Source organism: Capra hircus, chromosome 23 (assembly GCF_001704415.2).
Source record: "Capra hircus breed San Clemente chromosome 23, ASM170441v1, whole genome shotgun sequence".
Taxonomy (NCBI): Eukaryota; Metazoa; Chordata; class Mammalia; order Artiodactyla; family Bovidae; genus Capra; species Capra hircus.
In genome coordinates, this window is record NC_030830.1 from 23,995,377 (window position 1) to 24,020,543 (window position 25,167).

The 25,167-nt window shown below is 43.7% G+C and overlaps 1 protein-coding gene across 1 annotated transcript; it reads left to right on the plus strand.

The window, feature by feature from the left end:
* Positions 1,586-23,676, plus strand: LOC102174444 (glutathione S-transferase A2). Its single transcript, XM_005696425.3, has 7 exons — positions 1,586-1,635; positions 8,377-8,490; positions 15,397-15,448; positions 16,273-16,405; positions 19,137-19,278; positions 21,674-21,805; positions 22,424-23,676. The coding sequence occupies exons 2-7, from the start codon at positions 8,404-8,406 to the stop codon at positions 22,544-22,546; spliced, it is 669 nt and encodes a 222-aa protein (XP_005696482.2). The 5' UTR covers positions 1,586-1,635; positions 8,377-8,403; the 3' UTR covers positions 22,547-23,676.

The following is a 25,167-nucleotide window of genomic DNA, read 5'->3' on the forward strand; positions in this document are numbered from 1 at the left end:
GCTTGCCTTGGGGCTGGTTCTGGGGATAGGAGGTGACACGAACCTGTTTCATCCCATGAATGATGCAGACCTGTGCTCCAGTTCGCCTTCGCTCCTTTCCTGGCCAACTGTTCACACCTGATGGCACTTAGCTCCTCACCTTAGTGCTACCCAGGGAGAGCTGGGTTTCCCTCTGGGCCTCTCCCAGAGCCCAGTAAGTCTCCAGTAATCCTGAAAGCCACTGGCCTCCCCTGCTATCTGTGAGCTCCTGGTATGGGCATGGCCCTGCTGCACTCCCTGGCCTGCACCATGAACAGTCATGTGGTCATGTGAGATTTAACGTCAGAGGAGACTGGGTAAAGGGTATTTGGAAACTCTGTACCATTTTTGCAATTTTTCTGTAATGTAAATAATTTCTCCAAAGCTTAAAAGATACATATTAAATCATGTATTGATTAGACAAAAATGAAACCTGCAGTTTGCATCCAACTATTGCTAACAATTGTTAAAGCAAGGTGATGGGTATGTCAAAGCTCCTTATAACTCTTTTCTACATTTACATATGTTAGAATTTTTCCACTAGGAAAATATAAATTATGGGAATTCCCTGGTGCTCCAGTGGTTAGGATTCCATGCTCTCACTGCTAAGGGCCCAGGTTTAATCCCTGTTCAGAGAACTAAAATTCCAGAAGCTGCGAGGCAAGCCCACAAAAAGAAAAAGATGTATTTTATGTATATTGATGAAGTCCCTTTCATGTGCCAGGCACTGTAGTTAAGCCTTTGGCAGTCTTGTCCTCAAGGAGTTCACAGTTCACAGGGGGAAAGCAGATATTAAACACATAAGGTTGAAATTATGATATGATAATAATTGCTTTAAACAGGGTATAACCTATAAAAATATAGAACCACTATGCTGTGCACCTGAAACTAATATGACATCGTAAATCAACTATAGTGGGATGTTTAGAAAAACTTCAAAAACAAACAAACAAAAAAATTAATATATTAGAGGACACACGGGAATTGGGTGTTCCAAGCAGAAGAAACAGTATATGCAAAGACCCTGGGGCTGGAGAGAAAAGCCAAGGTGCAGTCAAGAAAAGAACGGTCTGAAAATGACCCAGGTGATGCAGGGAGCCCTCCCACCACCTGGAGCCCTCCCACCCAGAGCGAGGACAAACTGGGAAGGTTATTTGGGGGTGTATACAATTGGGGTTGCAATACCATTCCTCATGTAGTTCTTTTTACCACTTTAGATTGCTCTCTCCCTATTCTCTCGACCATATCCTCATTTCTGCCATCACCCTCTTATGTACACTCTCCCTCTCCCTCCAAGATTCTTCCATCTGCCAGAAACTTGGCATCCCATTTCATGAAAGCGTGGTCCCCACCTGTCTGCTGGACAGCCAAATAAATCTAGAATCTCTGTGTGTGCATTTATGGATCACCTTGAAATGGAACATTGTTGATTTATCATTTTCTTTGTGGCATGTACGGAATGTTCTGCCAGCCTGGTCAACTGTGTGGGGCTATTCCCTATTGGACCCACCCACCCCACCAAAGCGGGGGCTGGTTGTTAAATTATTAAAGCATCTAGTGTACACCTAAGGATTGGCATCGAGGAACTGAGCAGAGAGGCAGCAGGACTTTTATTAGGTTGGTACTGACCTTATCATCTTCATATAGTTTCTCATGTCTGTTTCAGGAGGAAAATATTTTTCAATTTGTTATTTTATGTGGGTACCTGGCGTTATTGCATTTTCTTGGTGTGCTCAGGAGATGATTCAAGTGTTGTTTATTAGTTCCTCAAGGACATGTCTTTAGAGGAAAATAATAATCAAGAATTTAGAAAGTGAGGGCAGAGAATTTGATGATTTGGGGAAAATAAGAGTGTTACTAAGAGCAGTTTGAAAATGCAAACACATTAGTGTTGGGAGGGATCTGTGAGCTTATGTTAGAGTTGCCTTCTCTGGACTAGATGGTGTATCAGTGTGATTCATATGGAAATCACACAATTTTGCTGGACTGGAATTTGGCAGAGTCACACATTTGGGGAATCCCACTCGAGCAATGAGGAGAAAATGTATGTGATTGGTTGCTTGTCACTTGAACTGGCAGCTCCTGTTGGGAAGTCAGTCATCAATGGCGGTGGGTCAAAATCTGAATTTGCACCTCCAAAGCTGATTCGCCCACCGTGAGCTTGTTGCTTGTATGAGTTAGTTTATGACTGAGCACAGAGTAGCTTGCTGCTTTCCCTTCTTCTCCTCCACCTCCACCTCCTTCTTCGTGTTCAATAATAGGGACCAAAGCCTGGGCACAGTTTCTTAGGAAGAAAAGATTCAAAATTGCAAGTGAATCTAAACGCATAGGGCTATTTGGATAGTAAGGCAAGTGCATGTGGATTTATTTCTCAGGCAATTCAAGAAAATAATGCCCTTCTCTTGAACTGCCCTATTTCCAGCCCAACAGATAATTTGCAAATTCTGTCTACTTGCCAACTTAAATATTCTCCTGGCTGCCCTGCCAAAGCACTTGCCCAATTTTTTTGCACAGTCATTAGGTTTTCAGTTTGTGGGAGAGTTTTAGTGTTTTGATAGTCATGTTTAAACAGCACAATGTTGGGTTTTGTAAGTAGGATTGATTACTTTATGATCATGATCCAAGTTCATTATTTAATTGTTCTAAACTACTGAATTGCAAAATTGCAAGTCCTCTAAGGGAAATGCTGAAGAACACATGTGTGGTTCTTGGGCTGTCTAATCATGCCACGTTACACAGAAGGTTTGTTGAATTTTGAGCAATGTCTTGTGTTAAAAACTATGATGATGTCACTACTTCCTGACAGCTCACAGGTTAGTGGGGGCACAGAAACTGAAATTTCTGCAGGCTGTGAAAATTCAATAACAAAATAGATACAATAGGAAGAAACTAGGCTGTCTGTCAGGAGGACTAAGATCTAATCCAGACTTCATCACTAACTCAATAGTTGGCCAACACATGCTCTCTCTGGGGTACAGTGTATCAATTACGCACTTGGAGGAGTGGCTAGCTGACTTCTAGCTCTATACCTCGAGAAGTCTTGAGGGAAGAGCTAGGTACAGCAGTGGAGCACAGAGCTGGTTTCTAAAATGCACATGAAGTCAGTAGGTGCAAGTGAAATGGCTCAGCCATGTCTGACTCTTTGTGACCCCATGGACTGTAGCCTGCCAGGCTCTTCTGCCCATGAACTTTTCCAGGCAAGAGTACTGGAGTGGGTTGCCATTTCCTTCCCCAGTGGATTTTTCTGACCCAGGGATCGAACACGGGTCTCCCACATTGTAGGCAGACGCTTTACCATCTGAGCCACCAGGGAAGGCCCCCAGTAGGTAGGATGCAACATAATGGGAGTCAGCAGAAATGCCAACTTAAAAAGAATAAAACAAATGTCTCATACACAGAAGCCTCAGAATCTCAAAGACCCTGCAAAATCACAGTGAGGTTGGAGCTTCCAGGGCAAAAGAGAATTCACAGGGGAAAAAAAAAAAAAATGAAATAAGCCCAAGGGAGAAGATTTGGAAATAGAAATGAAGAACAAGCACTTGTAATGTCTGTGAATAGGTTTTAGACAAAAATGAGGAGCACCCCTGATGTAGGGTAGGGAGGGATGGAAAAGTCACAGCCTGGATGATGCTCCTGTGAAGGTGGAGCCGACCCAGGCAGGGCACAGCAGCCTGTGCTTTCTCAGGCTTCACTCTTCTTGCTCTGACTTGCTTGATTTCTAGAATCATGATCCTTGGCTCAGAACCAATTAAAATGAAGTCACCGTTGGGCTCTTTGTGCATGGTAGGTTGTCGACACACCTGTTCTTCTGACTTAATTTAAACCCTTTAAAAGCAGGTTCCACATCAGGCTCCTATCTTGTTTCCCACCAGCCATTCTCTCTTGATACCTGAAACTGCAGAAGGGGCCTTAGGGGAGGAAGCTTGAAGGAAATTTGTTAAAAAGAAGAAATACATCATGTGTCAGCCAAAAACAAGGTGTCCATGAAGAAAATAGATGCACAAATAAATAAAGGGCTTCTGGAATGTTTAAACTATTTTGACAGAAAACTCAAGTTTTGTTACCAAGCAAGTGAGCTCCTTGTCCCAAGAGAAAGACCAAATACTGGGGCAATGGTCTTTTTCAACAGCAACAATAAAGGCTTTATAGTAGGTCAGCTAAGCAAGGAGACAGGAAGCAATGCTAAGATCTGTCTTCCTGATCCTTTTTGAGTGGCATATTTATCTTAGGAGTAAGAAGCAAGTGGGCAGGGGGAGCGCTCAGAAATGGTTAGTGTACAGTAAGTGTAAGTTTCAATGCAAGTTTTAAGAGTTCTCTGTGCAAGCATGGCATATTTTCAGCATGTGACTTCTAAAGTTGACTGTCAGTCATCCTAGTTGGTCAGTGTGAGTGGGCAGTGCTCAGCTGGAGAGGCTGTCATCAAGTTGCCTCCATATCTGTAGTTACTCTGCTAAGTAAGCTGGTATTCTTGGCGTATCATTTTGTTTCTACCTTATGGGCCTTGTAAGTTACAGGGTACCAGTTTCACACGCCTTTTTTGAAACATAACTATTGTGCAAGGACTTCTCTGCTAAAGATTCAACAACCACAAAATCTCACAAGAATTTAAAAAAAAAAATTTTTTTTTTTTTTGGCCAGAGGTCTGTTGACTAAAAATGGGACTGAAATTGTCCCTCCCTAAGTCTAAGCAATCAAATCCTTGCTTTTAAATGACTCCTGTGTTTCTGTACTGTCATCACTGATAAAACTTTCCCAAGACCACTGCTGAACTCACCCAGCCATGTTGGGGACAGGAGCACTATGCTACTGGCAGCTCCTGGGGATGATGTTAAGTAACCATCCTCTGATGACAGGACAACAAAGAAGGATCCAACCCCAAATGTCACTAGTGCAGACAGCTTAGACTAGAGCAACATCTACCAGACTTCTTTGGCTGGTCCCAGTCACAAGTGTCTCTTACATTTTACAACCCAGACCACACAATCACATACTGACACATTACTGAGTCCCGGTTCATACTGCTCACCACACAGCCATTCATTCTCATTAAATAGAGAAATGAGGTGTTGAGGCAAGGCCTGGGATTTTATTGGGAGAGCCAGCAGACTGAAAAGATGGTGGACTAGAGTCCCAAAGAAACATCTAACCTGTGTTAGAAGTCAAGCTTATACTAAAAGGGGAGAGTTATGTGGCTGGTGGTTGCAAATTTCTTGTTGTCAGCCAGACTCAAAATGACACAGGATGTGAATTCTTTGTTCTTCCAACCATCCACATAGGTCTGATCATAATGTTTCTATAAACCTCCAACAAGGCAAATGTTATTCTTTGTTTTGCAATTGTTTTATCCTTATATAGAGGCAAAGACTTTTATCTTTATATGAAGGAAAAGACTTTGAAAATGGGCTATCCTATGTATTTCAGGCTATAGGTAGCATTCTTTTACAAGAAGTGCAGAGCCAGCATGACTAAGCAAAGGCTACAGAGCACAAAGGTTAGAGCTAAAGGAATAGACCCAGTGCGAAGGCAGGTTTGGCTTCGCTGTTACAGACGCTCACACGACAAATGTATCTGTTGCCAAAACTCAGCCTCTGTTCACTGGTGCCAATGCAGAGACAGAGTTTTGGAGGAAGTAGAAAAGAGTAGCTTTTATTGCTAATGCCCTCAAGACTGTGACCCACCCTGGATGGGGTAGTGAGGAGATTTATAGTGTTCAGGGAGCAGGATGTGATCAGCTCATGGATAATTCTCAGATTGATTGGCATCAAGGTGAAGTTTCAAGCATCGTCAATCTTCTGGTTTCAACCAGTCTAGGGTCTATGTTCCTGTGGTCAGCAATTTTCATCTGGAGGAGATCTGCTTCTTGTAAAACCAATTTAGGAATATGTGTCAGGCCTTTATCTATATCTTTCAGGGAGCTGTGAGCTGGGTGATTCTGTTATGTAGCAGATTTATAGTCTAAATTGTTACCAGTTCCCCAGCCCAACAGCTATTCTTTGTTCTCACATCTTCACATTTCCCAGCGGTTAACTCGAGTCAGCATTTTATTTCAAGAACAAGGACAAGGGGAGTTGTACATGGTTTTGTAATTCAAATGAAAGTTTTAGCAAAAAGTGCTTTCTATAATTGTATATGATACACCCTCATATTTACTATTATATAGCAGTTGAAAGACACTACTCAGAACCTGCTGTGTTAATTTCACAATCCGCAGTGGGCCACAATCCATCATTGGCACACACTGGTATAACAAAATCCCAAGACACTGATGTCAAATAAAAGTGCCTTCATAGAACCACTATAGAGAACAGAATGGAGTTTCCTTAAAAAACTAAAATTAAAACTACCATGTGACTCAGCAATACCATTCGTAGGTGTATGCCCTGAGAAAACCATAATTTCAAAAGGCTCATGCACCCCCATGTTCACTCCAGCACTATTTACAATAGACAGGGCTTGGAAGCAACCTAAACTCTGGATGAAAGTGAAAGAGGAGAGTGAAAAAGTTGGCTTAAAGCTCAACATTTAGAAAACTAAGATCATGGCATCTGGTCCGATCACTTCATGGCAAATAGATGGGGAAACAGTGGAAACAGTGGCTGACTTTATTTTTCTGGGCTCCAAAATCACTGCAGATGGTGATTGCAGCCATGCTTACTCCTTGGAAGGAAAGTTATGACCAACCTAGACAGCATATTAAAAAGCAGAGACATTACTTTGCCAACAAAGGTCCGTCTAGTCAAGGCTATGGTTTTTCCAGTGGTCATGTATGGATATGAGAGTTGGACTATAAAGAAAGCTGAGCACCGAAGAATTGATGCTTTTGAACTGTGGTGTTGGAGAAGACTCTTGAGAGTCCCTTGGACTGCAAGGAGATCCAACCAGTCCATCCTAAAGGAGATCAGTTCTGGGTGTTCATTGGAAGGACTGATGTTGAGGCTGAAACTCCAATACTTTGGCCACCTGATGAGAAGAGCTGACTCACTGGAAAAGACCCTGATGCTGGGAAAAATTGAGGGCAGGAGGAGAAGGGGACGACAGAGGATGAGATGGTTGGATGGCATCACCGACACTATGGACACGGGTTTGGGTAAACTCCAGGAGTTGATGATGGACAGGGAGGCCTGGCGTGCTGCGGTTCATGGGGTCGGAAAGAGTTGGACACGACTGAGTGACGAACTGAGCTGAACTGAACTGGAACATTCATTGAGGAATGAATGGATAAAGATGATGTGGTACATATATATACAACGGGATATTACTCAGCCATAGAAAGGAATGGAATTGGGTCATTTGTAGTCTTTCATACAGAGTGAGGTAAGTTAGAAGGAGAAAAACAAATATATGTTAATGAATATATATGGAATCTAGAAAAATGGTACCAGTGAACCTATTTGCAGGGCAGGAATAGAGACACAGATGTAGAGACAGACCTGTGGACACAGGAGGGGAAGGGGTGGTGGGCCAGGTTTAGAGAGAGGCACTGGCACACGTACACTAGCTTGTGTAAAATAGACAGCTAGTGGGATGCTGTCGTAGCACAGGGAAGTCCGCCTGGTGTCTGTGACGACCTAGAGGGGTGGGAGGGAAGCTCAAGAGAGAGAGGATAGACGTGTATGCATATAGCTAACTCAAGATGTTGTACAGCAGAAACCAACACAACATTGTAAAGCAAATATGTCCCAACTTTTTAAAACAGTTTTAAAAACAAGGTACAATCAAATGGGCTCACTGCTTACTTTAGTCAGAATGTACCTCAAATAATTTCTGTGAAGGTGGAATGAGGATAAAAATGAGAAAATGCCCACTATGTGATAGACACTAAACGTATGCTAGTTCCTTTCCGTGTACTAAAAGGTAGGGCCCTGGCATCTCTTTCTCTAGATCATAAAATAAAATTCATCCAGCAGTGAAGAACATACAGAATTCCAATAAGAAAAAAGGAAAGAGTTTTGTCTTCTGTGGAGAGAATTTAGAAGGTTTAGGGACCGTCAGGGCGGGATTCAGACACAGTTAATGCTTTTGAACAAGACCACCTGCCAGTCAAGGACCGGCCCGGCTCCCTGCTCCTCTCTGTCAGTGAAGTTTCCTGGTTTCAAGTCCCCTCACCAGTCCCAGGTGACAGCTGAGCAAGATTAAGCCCCTGCTCTATTTAAGTCCTCTGAGAGAGGACAGATGCAATCTGAGACGTGGTTTGGTGCAACTTCACAATGACACCCATTGATAGGTGAGAATTTAGACCAAGGAAGAACCACATGGGACTGTTCCAATGCTGCCATGAAAAGGCAGATGCTACCCCTTCTGTTCAAATGGACTGGACATTGTAAAGCACAGTTTGCCTCTGTGGTCTAATTCATCCAGGTTCACGGGAAGTGAAGAACTGCTATTATGGCAGGGAAGCCCAAGCTTCACTATTTCGATGCCCGAGGCAGGATGGAGGCCATCCGGTGGCTCCTGGCTGCAGCTGGAGTGGAGGTAGGTCCTCTTTACTTGGATTGCTGTTGACTATCAAAGCACTTTCTCACATGAGCCAGACCTCCGCATTAAAGGATCTGAGTATGATTTTGCATTGCATAAAAATAGCTGCAGATTAAGAAAGAAATGGACTGATCTGACCAAATGAAAATGTAAATAATCCTGCCCGTGGAAGAGCATAGAAACACTTTTTTTTTTTAATTTGAAAAGACACATCAACTAGTCCAACTGCATGAAACCTACTTGGATTTCATTTTAACAAACAGTAAATATTATTTATGACACAGTTCAAGTAGAAACTTGATTGTTGATTGAATATGTTATTAAAGAATTATTGTTAGTATTTTAGGTGTAATTTTTAGGTTTATTATTATGTTCAAAATAGTTCTTTTGATTTAGAAATATGCATGAAGTATACATGATATGATACCTAGAATCTGCTCCATTTTTACATAAAGGGGAATGTGGATGGGCATATAGATGACACAGGACTGGCTTGAGTTGATAATTATTGATGCTGTTGAAGGATATGAGAAACACTGTATTTTTTTAAATTTTTGTACATGCTAAAAATCCCCACAATAAAAGAAAAACTGTATGTAATATAAAATAGATAGAAATAGAATAGAATTTGCGACCCCATGGACTGTAGCCTACCAGTCTCCTCCCTCCATGGGATTCTCCAGGCAAGAGTACTGGAGTGGGTTGCCATTTCCTTCTCCAGAGGATTTTCCCGACCCAAGGATCGAACCCAGGTCTCCTGAATTCCAGGGAGACGCTTTAACCTCTGAGCCACCAAGGAAGCCCAGAATAGAAAATAGAAATAGAACAAATAGAAATAGAATAGAAATAGAAATAAATAGAAAATAAATAGAAATAGAATAGAAAATAGAAATAGAAATAAATAGAATAGAAAACTGTATGTAATAGAAAATAGAAAAATACATGAAATTAAGGTTAAGATATAATCACAAATATGGGAATGAGCCAACTGTAACAAACCACTTGACAAGATTTAATATATTCACTCAGCAATAATTTTGGGTGGGAGTACTTTAGGGCTTCCCTGGTAGCTCAGCTGGTAAAGAATCTGCCTGCAATGCAGGAAACCCCAGGTTGATTCCTGGTTCGGGAAGATCTGCTGGAGAAGGGATAGGCTACCCACTCCAGTATTCTTGGGCCTTCCTGGTGGCTCAGCTGGTAAAGAATCTGCCTGCAGTGTGGGAGACCTGGGTTTGACCCCTGGGTTGGGAGGATCCTCTGGAGAAGGGAACAGCTACCCACTCCAGTAATCTGGCCTGGAGAATTCCGTGGACTAATGTATAGTCCATGGGGTCACAAAGAGTCAGACACGACTGAGTCACGTGCACTTTCACTTTTGTGCCAGGCTCTGTACTAAGTTCTGGGGATACAGAAACGAATGAGACAGACGCAGTCCTTGCCCTCAGGCAGCTTGCACTCTAGTGAGGATGCAAACAAGCAAGAGGGTGATTAAGAGAGAGATGGGAGCATCCACGAGCACCCCCAGGCATTTTATAGTGTTAGAACACCACACTCCCAGGAGCAAATGCAGGACTGTTGATGGTGCTAGTGGTAAACAAACCCCCTGCCAAGGTGGGGGGAGAAGTGGGCGACAGACGATGAGATGGCTGGAGGGCATCATCGACTCAGTGGGCATGAGACTGAGCAAACTCCGGGATACAGTGAAGGACAGAGAAGCCTGATGTGCTGCAGCCCATGGGGTCTCACAGAGCTGAACAAGTGTTTTCCTCAGTGATACCTCTAGAGGCCATGCATGGATGCTAAGTCATTTCAGTCATGTACGACTCTTTGAAACCCTATGGACTATGCCTACCAGGCTCCTCTGTCCAAGGAATTCTCCAGGCAAGAATACTGGAATGGGTTGCCAGGCCCTCCTCCAGGGGATCTTCCTGACCCAGGGATCAAACCAGCATCTCTTCTGTCTCCTGCATTGGCAGGTGGGTTCTTTACCACTAGCGCCACCTGGTATTCATTGGAAAAGACCCTGATGCTACGGTCCACAGTGCCACAAACAGTCAGACATGACTTAAGGATTTCATATTTAGTGAAAGGATTTTTTTCTAAAATTACCCTCATTTTTACCAAACACTGCCAAGACGAATTCATTTTTAAGATAAATTTGGTGACTTCCCTGGTGGTTCAGTGCTGCAACTAAAGATCGCACATGCCGCAAATAAGACCTGGCACAGCCAAACAAACAAATGAATAAAAATAAATATTAAAAGTAAAGATAGCCAGGGCTTCCCTGGTGGAATAAGAATCTGCCTGCTAATGCAGAGGACACGGGTTCAGTCCCTGGTCTGGGAAGTTCTCATATGTCATGGAGCAACTAAGCTTGTGCACCACAACTGCTGAGCCTGTGTGCCTCAACTACTAAACCCCGTGCACCTTAGAGCCTGTGCTCCACAATGTGAGAAGACCCTGCAATGAAAAGCCTGCATAACCCCACAAGAAGTAGCCCCCACTTGCTGCAATTAAAGAAAGCCCATGTGCAACGACGAAGATCCAGCACAACCAAAAGTTAAATGAATAAATTTTAAAATTAAAGATAACCATTGAAAATAATAATAATAGATTTTAAAAAATAAAATGTTTGGTCCCTTGACTATGTAAGGTATTTAATGCTGACTCTGGGTGTAACTCCTCAGAAAGAGTCTCAGAATAAATTCCCCAAAGGCTCTCAAGGCCAAGAAAGCCGTGCCAAAGGCCTGCTATCAGATTTGCCCAGCTGGATTTCTCTCTTCTACAGGTTTTCAAAATAGTTTGAGATTTCTGTATATATCAGGAGACAGTCTTTTTTTCATTTACCTGACATACATAAATCCAGACAGACAGAGATCCCATAGTTTTCTGCTTGAGATTTAAAATGTCTCTTTGCCTCCTTTTTTTTCTCCCTTGGCTTGAAGTTCTACTTAACCCAAGGCCAAAGTCTCAGGCAAAGTGGGCTGTGTTTGTATCTCAAGGACATGGTAAGAGTTGATATAGCTTTTTCCTAGGCATATTTTTATTCTCTCAGGGTCAGAATTTTGGAAAAAAAAAAAAAAAATTACTCCTGCAAGTTAGCTTTTTCTAATTGCACATGAGAGCTAGTTTTTCAATTTAAAAAAAAAAGTCTTGTTTTAACAAATTTTGTGGTCATACTGTCAAGAAAAATCATCTTTCCTTTTTTTTTTTGTAGTCATAGTTTCATAGCTAAAATATAGGCCAAATAGTGTCAAATTGGTCTTAATAATAGGGGCAGACTGGCTGACAAATGTTGTTCCAGAAAGGTTTATTCTTCTGAGGACGTAGGGGTCTTAGTTTGCTCAGAAAGATCTGGAAAAGTAAGGGAACATGTAGGGGTGGGAGAAGCTTGGTCGTTCCCCCACCCCCCCGCGAGAGTTGGGAGAAGTTAGAAGGAGATCGTTTAGAATGTTAGGAGAGTTTTTTCTCATTATAGTAGCCACATAGAGCAGAATTATGATAAAAGGCTTTGAAAACTTGAACATAAGGAAGCAATCCGTTATCTCATCCTGTGGCGATAAAAATTGAATTGTAAGAGATTCATTTTCAGGCCATTTTCCTCATCCTCCAATTTACATAAAGGCCAGGCACTGTTTCAGTAAAAACTTGCTAGTTCTTAAGGATACATTCCAGAGGTGTTTCTTCTGGCTTAGAAAGGGATCCTCCTATATTGAATAACCTGCAACCCAGAACAGAGACAGCTTCTAGCTACGTAATGCACCATCCTCTGTACATTTAGGAGACACCTGAAGGGGATTCAGAGCGTCCCCTGAATTTACTTTGACCTTATTCCTTGACAGGGTTTGAGGCATCCCCTAGCCCCCACTGATTTTTAACCAGCAGTCTCCAGTTGTCCTTGGCACCTTAAGCAAGGTGTCCTCCTTTCATACCTGGAGAGGAAATGTGGACCAGCACATAGTGGTTGCAGGCTTTCCCTTAAGCTTTAGAGATGGCAGATACTGCCCAGGATGTAGGCTGATTGGAACTGGCCTGCTCAATAAGTAGTCTGTCCCAGCCTGTGGGTTGCCAAGGCCTGGAGTGAAGGGGAACTCCTGGAGGAACCGGAGTTGGCTAAAGTGGAAAGCGCCGCAGCGGTCAAGTATGGGCTTGGCAGCCGCAAGACTTCAGGTAGTCTTTACCCAAGAGGATTTTAAAGAATTAGGTAAAAAAGAAACCTTGCTGTGCAACTAAGGTGGGAAAGAAAATCCCAGCACCGTGGAAGACAGAGTGAAAGTCAGGAGTCTCCAGCCACTAGTTTTAGCAAGATCTGCAGTTCACCTTGCAACCTACTCCAGTGTTCTTGCCTGGAGAATCCCAGGGACAGGGGAGCCTGGTGGGCTGCCATCTATGGGGTCACACAGAGTTGGACACGACTGAAGCGACTTAGCAGCAGCAGCAGTTCACCTTGAACTCCCGGGTTTCTCATCAAATGATTTCGGAGAGACTGCCATACTGAAGAGAGATCTTAGTTCCCTGCCCAGGAACTCAACCAGGAATACTTATCACTAGACCACCAGGGGCTAGAGGCTAAAAGCAAAGTAGCCCCGGCTCTTTTCTCCATTTGAAAGCAAGAATGTTTCAAGGAGGCGAAAACCGTAAAAACAGGTGCAAGGTTTATGGGAGAACAGCATATAGGAGAGCACACGGAGAAGCAGTTTATTTAAGACAGAAGCAAGGCAGAAATACACACCTAGAAAGAAAATGTATAGGTGTCCTCTCTAATCAGGAGAAGCGTAATAAAGGAGCGAATTAAATCACTTATATAAGACAGTCCTTCCAGATCTTTGTTTACCTTTGGCCAATTAGCTTGTTTCTTTTTTCATATCTGTCTGGTCCTAGGACCCTCCCCGGGATGCACGCACCTTTTGGCTAAGATGAATCCCACTGCAGATGCCTGTGGGTACATGTCCATATTCATTGTGTGAAGGCACCCCCTCCATTTTTGACCCCAAGGAGATTTCCTGTGGATGTGCAGACAGGGAAGTCTTCCTTGACCTCAGGAGTGGCCACTTTATCTCTTTATTCCAGCAGAGCTCAGCTTCAAGGACAAGGGCTCTGTCCTTGGTGTTTGAGTGAAAACAAGGCATCAGCTTTATTCCATTTAACAAACACCAGTAGCCCAGCCCAGAGGCCCATCAATCACCTACCTCAGAATCATGGAGAAACTCTGGAGATATGATCCCTTAGGGGAGAGCAAGCAGTAAAGGAGGGTCTCAGGTGAGGTGGGGTCCTGCAAAAGAACCTCTATTGTGCTTCTTTAGCCTCCTAACATATTTACCTGAGCCTCAGATTCAGTTGAGTTCAGTCACTCAGTCGTGTCCGACTCTCTGCGACCCCATGGACTGCGGCACTCTAGGCTTTCCTGTCCATCCATCACCAACTCCCAGAGCTTACTCCAATTCATGTCCATCCAGTCAGTGATGCCATCCAACCATCTCATCTTCCGTCACCCCCTTCTCCTCCTGCCTTCAATCTTTCCCAGCATGAGGGTCTTTTCCAATGAGTCAGTTCTTTGCATCAAGTAGCCAAGTATTAGCCTCAGATTACAAAGGAGCTTCAGATGATACTTTCTTGATTGCTGGACATTAGCTTGGTCTGTTCTCAAGTGTGTGAAGAAACAAGTACACAGAAAAACAAACTGAACCATTCTAGGTTGTTTATTTTCTATAAATCAACAACCAATTGTTTTTGCTATGGTCCAACCTTGGGGTTCAAGGATGTGTTCAGAGTCCATGGGAAGGATGAGTTCAGCACAGGAAGTGAAGAGGAGGAGACACTGAGAGCATCCAGGCCTCTTCTTGTCCAGCCCAGCCCGAAGGAGGAGGGTGTGGGGCAAGGCTGACCAGAGGCCACTGGTCAGGACTTCTGGGTTCTCTGGGCCCGGAGGCTGATCCTCACAACTCCATTCATCTCCCTCAGCCTCATAAGCAACAGCCCACCACCAAGTCCCATCCTTCCTCTGACACCTTCCCACAGTGACCACCCACCACCCCTCATGTTGTCTTGAACTGGACACTTTGCGAACTGTTGCCCACACACCTCCCTATCTGTGTGGTCTAACCCTGTGGAATCATGTAGATCCACAATAAACTGTTTCACTGAGTCAGTTGAAAGTAAAAGTGAAAGTGTTAGTCACTCAGTTGTGTCCGACTCTTTGCGACCCCATGGACTGTACCCCACCAGGCTCCTTTGTCCATGGAATTCACCAGGCAAGAATACTGGAGTGGGTTACTGTTTCCTTCTCCAGGGAGTCTTTCTGACCCAGGGATTGAACCCAGGCCTCCTACATTGCAGGCAAATTCTTTACTGTCTAAGCTACCAAGGAAGCCTCAGTTAGAAACCTCCCAATTCTCAAACTTTTCATCATCAAGATCCTTTTTTAAAATAAAAAATTGAATGGAGGGAAGTAAGATACAGTAGAGGTCCCTGGTGGGAGCATCTTGGGAGTCAGTGACCCCATGAAAACCCCATGCTGGGGGACACCCCAAATTTCTGTCCTGATTTCACAGAGAGAGAAAGGCTTTCCAGAAACTAGTTAAAACTCCATAACTAGAAGAATTTCCCAGTCCCTTCCCTCCAGTGACTTTCCCCTCCCCTCAAATCATTACCTAATCACTGACAGAGGTGGGGACAGGGAAGAGGTGAATTAACCTGCATAATAAGCAGTTACTTGCTGCAACCCACACTTTTATCTTGGTGGCTCTAATCTAAATCTCCAAATGGCCTTGATCACTGTCCTCTGTGCACCCTGCCGAACTTGGAAATCCTACAGTCTCCATAGTGGGCAGCAGACAGAGGCCATGCAAGTTAAGTAATGCTATAGAATGAAATAAAAACTCATTGACTGTTTCTGTTTTCCAGTTTGAAGAGAAACTTATAGAAAGCTCAGAAGATTTGGATAAGTTAAGACATGGTAAGAAACTGAATTCTTCTAATGGGAGGATCTAGTAGCAGCCATAAGTTGAGGTTTGAATACCAACAAGGCCTTGTGTGTGCAAGGTAGGAATGGGGTCAGAGGAAAGGAAGAAATGTTAAAGGTAAGGGTGGGGCTCCTTGAGAAGGTCTTGCAGCTCACTTGGGACTAGGAAGGGCTGGAACTCTAGTATTTGCTAAAGGAACTAGCCCCAGTGCCCTGTGAATGCCCTTGCTGGTCTCTCTCTGCTTTTCTGCACCATGAGTGACCATACCAGTTCAGGATGCCACACAGCCCTCCCACCAAAGGTCAGGAAAACACATGCATCAGAGAGAAGAGGGGAAAACAAGGCCCAGAAATTGCCATGAATCCTTTTTTCTGGCAAGTTTGACAAGTCTAGCAAAATTGCAGACTCAGCGAGCAGGAAAAGGGACCTGCACATAGAAATCTCTCAAAATCTGCCTTATATGATGTGAGACTTATTTAGAACTTCTCATTCACATTGGCAACCAGGTGGCGGCCCTATTGGAGCCTCTTCCAACTTCTTTCTAAAACATCCCTAAAGACAAATAGACTCAGAATTAGAAGGAATCGCCCATGTATCTGAATGGCAAGTAAAAAGATAAATGAAATAATGGGTTAAAAAAATAAAAGACTGAGCAGGAAGAGGACTATGGGAAGCCAAAAACAAAATGCCACGCTGCTTAATTATACCAGGTCATTTTAGTATTTCTATTTATATCTTCAGTTATGTCAACATTTTTTTTCATCCTAAAAGGGTGTAATTCATCCAATATTTCTCTCTTCTTTTTTCCTTTCAAAAGATGGGAGTTTAGTGTTCCAGCAAGTGCCAATGGTTGAAATTGATGGGATGAAGCTGGTGCAGACCAGAGCCATTCTCAACTACATTGCCACCAAATACGATCTCTATGGGAAAGACATGAAGGAGAGAGCCTTGTACGGTATTTTTTCCGTTCTTTCATGAGGGATAAGTAGGAACAATCCTAGGTGTTTCCCTGAGCGATTAGGATGCGTTCATGGGGATCATGACCAACAGCAGCTATAGACCTTAATGGTGTAACTGAGCTCTAGTACAGCAAGGACCTGTGAAGAGGAGAGAAGAGTAGACTTGGAGTGGAATCAAGAGCTTACGTAAGAAGTTGTGGTCCATGGGTACAGCACAGTGACGAAGGATTCCAAACACGGGTAAATTATTAAGCTGGGAGGAAGGTGGAACCTCGACTCCAGAGGCTCACACTAGATGCCCAGCAACAGCTAGAGTCAAGGGACAAAATGTCTGTCTAGAGGATAAAGTCTGAGAAGAAGAAGATCTAAAGGAATTGATTCTTAAGTTTCAGAAATGTTAGAATGATAACCAGGAGCTTAATTTATCAGTCCTCTTTATGGACTGGTCACTTGACAGGGGATAACAAAGTGGATAACTTGGGGGATAACAGTGGATAACAAAGGGGATAACTCAAGACACCAGAGTCATCTGGAGCATTTTAATATAAGTCTGAAGCAGCCAGATTTATTCAATACAAGCAAAACTGGGGGGAATCCTCTCTGTTGCAATGGGACAACCTGACTGATACTAAAATCATGTAAGGAACTGTTGGCAGTTACTCAAAAAGTTAGTTACCATATGACTCAGCAATTCCACTTCTGGGTATACACCCAAGAGAGTCAAAGACACATTCACGTTTCACAGTTCAAGTTCAGCATGATGCCTGCCAGTGGGTAGCAACATGAGAGCACAGCGCTGTGGTCAAGAGCACAGGTGCTGGGGTGGAATGGCCAGCACTCCCATCGCAGATTCATCATTAAACAGCTCATGACTTCAGACACTTTCATTCACGTCCTGCTCTTTACTATTTTATCTGAAACCTAGTCTTCGGCTCCACGGGATTATTTGTGAGGATGTGTGGCTGGACCACACTGATTCCGTTTTGCCCCCCTCCCCCGTTTTCAGGTCACCAACGCTACACCCTCATCTTTCTGCACGCTGCACTTTAGCCTCCCAGCAAAGAATGTGCCCCAGCTGGATGAGTTCCCCATCAGTTTTTACCCCTGCCTTCATCTGATAAGAAAACTGGAAGAATGTATTTTGTTGACACAGAAGGTTAATGGTCATGAGACCCCCAGGGGAGGAAAAACCACCAGTTCCTTCAGTGTAGACTTGCTTCTCACTTGGTAGTCAGGTTCTACTTTTAGTTTTGACCCCTTTAAATTCCCCTAGATCCCTTTTGGCAGAACAAAGTGCAGCTGTAATTGTCTGTGGACCATTGTTTGCACTGTCTTTCCTGCCTGTTTCTTAGTTACCCACAATAAACTTCATAGTGAAAAAAAAAAAGGAAACAAAACACATCCACACTCGAACTTGAACATAAAAGTGCAGTGTTCATAATATTCAAAAAGTGGAAACAAACAAAATATCCAAGAACTGATGAATGGATGAACAAAGAATGATACATCCCTGTGATGGAATGTTTTAGTCATGAACAGGAGTAAAGTGGAGTAGGCCACGGTAACCCACTCCAGTATTCTTGCCTGGAAAATCCCATGGACAGAGGAGCCTGGTGGGCTCCAGTCCATAGGGTTGCAAAGAGTCGGAGACGACTGAAGTGACTTGGCACGGACGCAGGAGTGAAAAACTGATGTATGTGACAACATGGATGAACTTTGAAAAATACTAAATGAAAGACACCAGACACAAAAGGCTACATATTGTGTGATTCCAAATATATGAAATGTCCTGACATTCAAATCCATAGAAATAGAAATAATAGTTGAGCGGTTGCCTAAGGCTATAAATCTGAGGAAATGGGGAGTGACTATCAATGATACTGGATTTCCTTTTGGATAAAACAATAAAAAAAGTTCTGGAATTAGAACATGGTGATGATTTCAGAATGTACTAAAAAGTACTGAATAGTACCATTTAAAGGATGAAAGTAATGCTATGTGAATGTATTTCAATAAAGCTTTTATTACCAAACAAAGAACAACTCTTGTAGGAAATTCTTTTGGAACAAAAACAAAAACAAAATCATTTGGAATTTTCATTGTAGAAACTGTATGAAGAATTGTACTATTTCAATGGATATTTTGGGTGGCATCTTGAGAAATGCAAATGAGGCCAGAGTCGGGCAATCATATATGGAGGAGGTTGTGGAATCATTTCTATCAGAAATAACCAGAGGAACTACTGATACTGGGCATCTAAATGGACCTAGTGGTGTAACAGGATGAGAAAGGGAGAGCTAGAGGGACATGCCTGGGACCACTGTGGCAGGACTCTCTCTAGATGTGACTGAGGTGGTGCTAATGCGTCACACTAATTGTGCATAGCTATGTCACAGCAGAGAGGGCAAACCAGGGTATGGTCTCAGAGGTTACCTGCAGGGATTTACCCATTTCTCTCATGCCTCTATGAATGGGTCCCCAGTGTGCTTTGTCCCTATATTTGATCATGCATATAACCAAAATATTGCCTATGTCTACCTTGATGGCTTGTTTTAGAATGAAATGTTAAAATTAATAAAAATCGTAACTCCATGACTGGCTTAGAAAATTGTACCCAGTGGAGAATTCCTTTATTATCTTTTGATGCCCCATTCTTATCTATTCTTAAACTAGAAAATCTAAGGCAGGAGACATTTGGCAATTTGGCCATTTTGTCTTTCAGGATTGATATGTACACAGAGGGTGTTGCAGACTTGAGTGAAATGATCATGCTTTTGCCACTGTGCCCACCTGATCAAAAGAATGCCAAGTTGACCCTGATCCGAGAAAGGACAACAAACCGTTATCTCCCTGCATTTGAAAAAGTAAGTGGGCTGTTTAGTGGTTTTGACATTGAGACGAGAGGACAAAGGAAGATAGTGCCTGGTGTTGCTGGGGAATCGACCTTCACTTCTGTGAACCTTCCTGAATACTAATGCAGTATCCTGATTCTCAGGGCATTTTCTAAAAATTGACTCTGAGAGAGAATTGTACCAGTTTTACACACATTATCATTTGTCAGCATAATTTCTATTGACTCAGACCCAATTTGAAATTCTCTGTTCAATGGAATTTCATGGTTTTACTTGGAGCTTGGGCTGTGGAAGTTCTGAGAGCTACATGGGAGCCTGGGGTAGATGGATCCTGCAGAACAGAGTGTAGGGGCTTTGATCCAAGAAGAGCACGATGTCAGCAATACATCAGAAAATATTCTGGTACCATGTCTAGGGAGACATGAGAGCCGGTGCCTGCCAGGAGAATGTGGAAGTGTTTCTGGGATGGATGAGATATTTCTAAACAGAGATGGGGGCAGTATTGGGGAGGACGAGTCAGAGGAACAGATTTTCAGGAGAAAATAATCACAAATTTTGGGGATATGGCTCTCAGACTTTTGAAGGAGATCATGCAAAGCCAAGGAAATAATGTTCCATCATTATGCCTAGTATATATCTTAATTAATGTTTCTTCTTGAAGAGAATAGCATTTCAAGATCAAAATTACCTAAAATCACGCTAAACAAAAATGATTAACCTAGAAAAAAAATGATTTTAAGAGATTCAGGAGGGTTACATACATATATAAAGATTAACACAGAGCATAGGATCATTCTTTCATTTATTTAGCAAATGTTAATTCATTGCTTGCTTATCTGGCCATATTCAAGGAGCAAAGAATTTAATAGTAATCAGAAAGCACACCCTCCCGGCCCTTGAGGTGCTAAGAGTTAATGCAACATTCACAAGATGATAAGCTCTTTGATGATTGCAGTTTGAGTTCATCTGTACTTTGATTTATGGGTCGAGAAGATTCGCCTAGAGGAGGAAACGGCAATGCACTCCAGTATTCTTGCCTGGAAAACACCATATACAGAGGAGCCTGGCAGGCTACAGTCCATGAGGTCACAAAGAGTTGGACAAAACTGAGCATGAGCACTGACGGACAGAGGGTACTTTGAAAACAAAGGGCCCCGTGATAGCATAAGTAAAATTATATTCTACAAAATATGTTTTGATGTTATTATATTCTTTTCCAAATGATTATCCATTTGTCCATGATTTTCTATTTTTTGCTTTGTTTTCTTTTTTAGTTGCTCAGTCATATCCAACTCTTTGTGCCCTCATGGACTGTGGACCCCTAGGCTCCCCTGTCCATGGGATTTCCCAGGCAAGAATACTGGGGTGGGTTGCTATTTCCTTCTCCAGGAGATCTTCCCCACCCAGGGATCAAATCCCAGTCTCCTGCATTGCAGGCAGATTCTTTACCACTGAGCCACCTGGGAAACTCTCCGTGCTTCTATATGTATATATAATCTGAAAGTGTATTTGCCAAAATGTTATTACTTTAGTTAGTGGTGCTATATGCATTTTGCTCTTTATACATTATGATTTTCATATTGCTAGAATATTTTAATAAATGTAAGATATTTCCCTAACATATTATTATGAAACATTTCATACATGTAGAAAAGTTTAAAATGAACTCATATGAACCTACCATGTGGATACCAGAATTAAGCTTTGGTTTCCATAATCATGTGTGATTATCTCTACATTTCTCCTCTGTCAATCAAACACATGATTTTGGCTATATAACAGAGTGAGTTAAGTCATCAGTGAAGTTCACCCCCAGACATTGTAGCATGTGAACTGTAACACAGTGCAAGTCAGGAGTAAGGGAGAAGGGACTTCAAGTTGACCCAGGTTTATCTCAGGCCCCAGAGAGAGACTGGGAAATTAGGAAGCAGGAAAGAAGAGAAATATAGATTGAAATAGTTTGCTCAGGGTTGAAGAAGGTTGTTAAGAAAGTTGGAGTCACTGCCCTAGGGAGCAAGATGAGAGGGACAGAGAGAGAGAAAGAGGCAAGAGAGAGATGGATGAAGGGTCATGTTGTGGAGTTCAGGGCTGCACGCTTCAGGATGTGGGGTCAACAGCAACACGGTGCAGACGATGCTAAGCCCTTGGTCCAGTGGAAGAAGAAAGGCAGCCACAGCGAGGAGGGAACAGGAAAAGGAAATTATAGTCTGGCTTCCACTGGGGTTGAGGAGGGAACAGCAGGGACTCAACTGGCCCATCTCATTGAGTTGGGGGGATAAGAAGGTCTGGGGTCCCCACCCGCCCAGTGAGGGGCAGAGGAGGAAGTGGGGCTGGGTGGTGGGCAGGGGAGAAACAGGGCCCAGGCTGTCTGAACCTGCCTTCCTGATCTGACCCCTCCATTCGCCAGGTGCTGAAGAGCCACGGACAAGCCTATCTTGTGGGCAACAAGCTGAGCAAAGCTGACATCCACCTGGTTGAATTGCTCTATTATGTGGAAGAGCTGGACCCCAGCCTTTTGGCCAGCTTCCCTCTGCTGAAGGTGAGCTCTCCCACGGCCCTGGACTGGGAGGGAGGGGGGCTGGGGTGGCGGTGGAGGGGTAGGGGTGGGGATGTGCGCACACCCCCCACCTCAGAATCTGTTCTCTGAACACTGGGACTGCAATGCTAGGGTCCCCACCGTATCATTTCTTCCGCTCAGTTCCTGTTCCTTCTCTCACACCTTGATTTCTCTCTACCAGTCTCTCTCTATGAGGACAGATTGGTTCTGACTGACCTCACAGATTACCTTTCATGTTTTCTGTCTTTACTTCCAGCCCCATCTGCTATCTCTTCTTGTTTTGATATCTGGAGCCTTACTCTGTGCTGATATCTGACACTTTTCTCTTCCTCACACTGCACTCGAGGGTGAACCTGCAGGACTGAAAAGTAGGAAGATTGGGACGCTGAATGGAGCCTTGTGCTAAGACATCTCTGGGGAAAACACCATTGGGCCGTCATCTTCCTGGTTCACTGGGTGTCCATGTCCAGCCTCCTCCTGGTGTTGATGGAGGGGCCTCAGCTGGCCCTTGTCTAGGAGGGTCTCTGAGTCCCTGCTGGCTTGTGTCAGTGACGGGGTGGTCTTTAGCTGCACTCTGAGCTGTGCTCTTGTGCGTTGCAGGGCCTGAAAACCAGAGTCAGCAGTCTCCCGGCCGTGAAGAAGTTTCTGCAGCCCGGCAGCCAGAGGAAGCCTCCGGGGGGCAAGAAAAGCCTTGAACTAGCCAGAAAGATTTTCAAGTTTTAATAAAGCCAGTGGGGCCACCCAGGACATTGGGACCAAACTTATGAAACTCCTGGCAATGAAGTTTTTATCTAAGTGTAGACCCTGGGTGTTGTGAGACTAATAAACTATTCCAAAGTTTTAGTAGCCATTAAAGAATAAAGCTCCAATGAGCAGATTTAGTTACTCTTTTTCTTTAGAATCGAATATAAAATCAGATTTGCCATCTCTTTCTAGCACATTGCTGTTTTGGAATTAAAAATTAAATACAAAAGGGAAATATAGATTGTGTCATCCCCTTGATTTTTTTGTAGGAATTATCATATAACATCTGTCACATAGCTTTCAAAGAATCAAGTGTAGAAATTCATAATCTGACATTCTTAGGTTTCCACAGGAAAGAGTTATTTTTCTGGTGTCAATGAAGACAATTAATAAACAATAATAAGAACAGGCAAGAGTTTTACTTGAGCAAACTGAGGACTAGCCAGAAAGATACCTTCCCAGATTACTCTGAGCAGCTTGCTCTGGACATATATGGTTTCCAGCACAGTTTCGTATATCTTTGTCAGAACAAAGGACATTAAATGAGTCAGGGATACATTTCTTCAAGATTGAAAAAAAAAAACACCACAGAGATCAGCACATGTACAGTCAGCATGACCTTGGCACCTGGCACAGGACTCTTATCATGGAAGGAGGACCAGCATTGGAGTCCCAGGAAGGAAGGCATTTAATCTCCCCACTCCGCACCCCTCACCCCTGCCCCACATCTGCTTGCAGGATACAGGATCTTAGTTCCTTGACCAGGGATCAAACCGGTGCCCCCTGCATTGCAAGCACGGAGTCCTAACAACTGGACCACCAACTAAGTCCCTTAATCTTTATTTTTAACATGGACTATCTTTCCTTCTGGTCAAAGTGCTCTTGTCTCTAATAACTAAAGCAGATATAGAATGTATGTTTGGTTGGCCACAAACGGGTATTTCAGTTGGCATAAAATTCAAGCTGACTCGTGTATAAGTCAGAATGACTTCCGTATATCTCAATATGTGAACATTTCTTTTATCACTGGTAATGGCAAAAAGATATTTTTAAAAAATTTCTTTGAGAGACATTTTCCTTCTGATAATAAAAATATCTTTTCTTATGCATTTTGATCAGCTATTTTTTTTCTACTGTGGGCTCTCCAGTGTTCAGGGAGGCTGAGAAATAATGAGAACCCAGTGGACCCAAACTGTGCTCAGGGGACCCTGCTGTGGCCACCTGGTCATCACAGCTCTGCTGCACGAGGCACTGTGGGGCCCTGCACAGGGGCCTCATCCCCATTTGACAGGTTCCCCCAGATCAGATCTCTATGACACAAGTGACATGTGTGAATTTGATATGAATGAATATATATATATACACGTCATTTCTCCTGGCCTCTGAAGGAGCCAGGGAGCCTGGAATGGGAGTGATTGAGGCTTCAGTCACATGTGGGGCCTGCTGTGAACACTCCGCAGGAAACCTGGCCTTCAGAGTATCGGATTCTCTTCTTGCTGGAGTGAGCTGCCCGCCTCACCCTCACCCCGGAACCCCCAGGTGAAGGGGTGGGGCCAGAGAGACAGACACATGGGGGTCCCCGACTGCCCTTCCCCCTGCTCTAGTTTGTTCTCCACTGATCAAAAATTATCAAAATATTTTTCTAAAAAGCAAACCTGAGAATCACCACCCTGTTTTACCTCCCTCAGTGATTCCCGCTGCCCATGGGTTGCCCTCTTGCCTTCCCTCCTCACCTCCTGAGTGCCAGTCCCATCACACAAGACGTGTGGGGGTGTCCTGCTCCCTGCCTGGGCTCCTTTGTTCCATCCCAGGCCAGCTCCACCCCGGTGGCCAAACTGAGCTCTGTGCTCCCTGGGGAGACCTGGACGCACCTCTTTGCTTCCCCCAGAGCCCAGTAAACCCCCTGAAGGCCACTGGCTTCCCTCAGCATCTGTGAGTTCCTGATGGGGGCCCAGCCCTGTGTAATCCCAGGGCTCCACCATGAATGGTTGTACCTCCACACACACCTCCATGGCCCAGGGGTCTGGGCTGTGGGAATGCCTCACAGTCCCCACCCACTCTCATCTGCCTGACAGCTCTATTCATTCAGCCAAGTCTTCAAGACCAAGATGTTCATATCCCTCCAATGCTATGGACAGACCTTGCTCTGAACCTAATGCAAATAAACCAACTGCACATAAGTCTTTATGAGACATTGGGAAAATTAGAATGCTGAACATTTAATGAAATGAATGAACTTTAAGTATAAAAGATATAAATTATAGTGGGATGGATGCAGTCATGAGTTGTGTAGGATTTGCTGCACAGTAATCCTGTGCTCTGGGGAAGTAAACAGGTCTGTGTGTTGGTTTTCTATGATTGCTGTATCAACTTACTACAACTGGGGGGCTTAAAACATGATGAATTCTCCCACACTTTTGGAGGCCTGAAACCAAAGTTAAGATACTGCATTGCCTCTGGACACTCTTGGGAGAAGTCTTCGCTGCCTCTTCCGGCTTCTGGTGGCTTTTTGCATCCTTCCTTTCCATGACCCATGGCCACATCACTTCCATCTCTGCCTCCATCTTCACATCACCCATATGTGTGCGTCTGTGTATTTT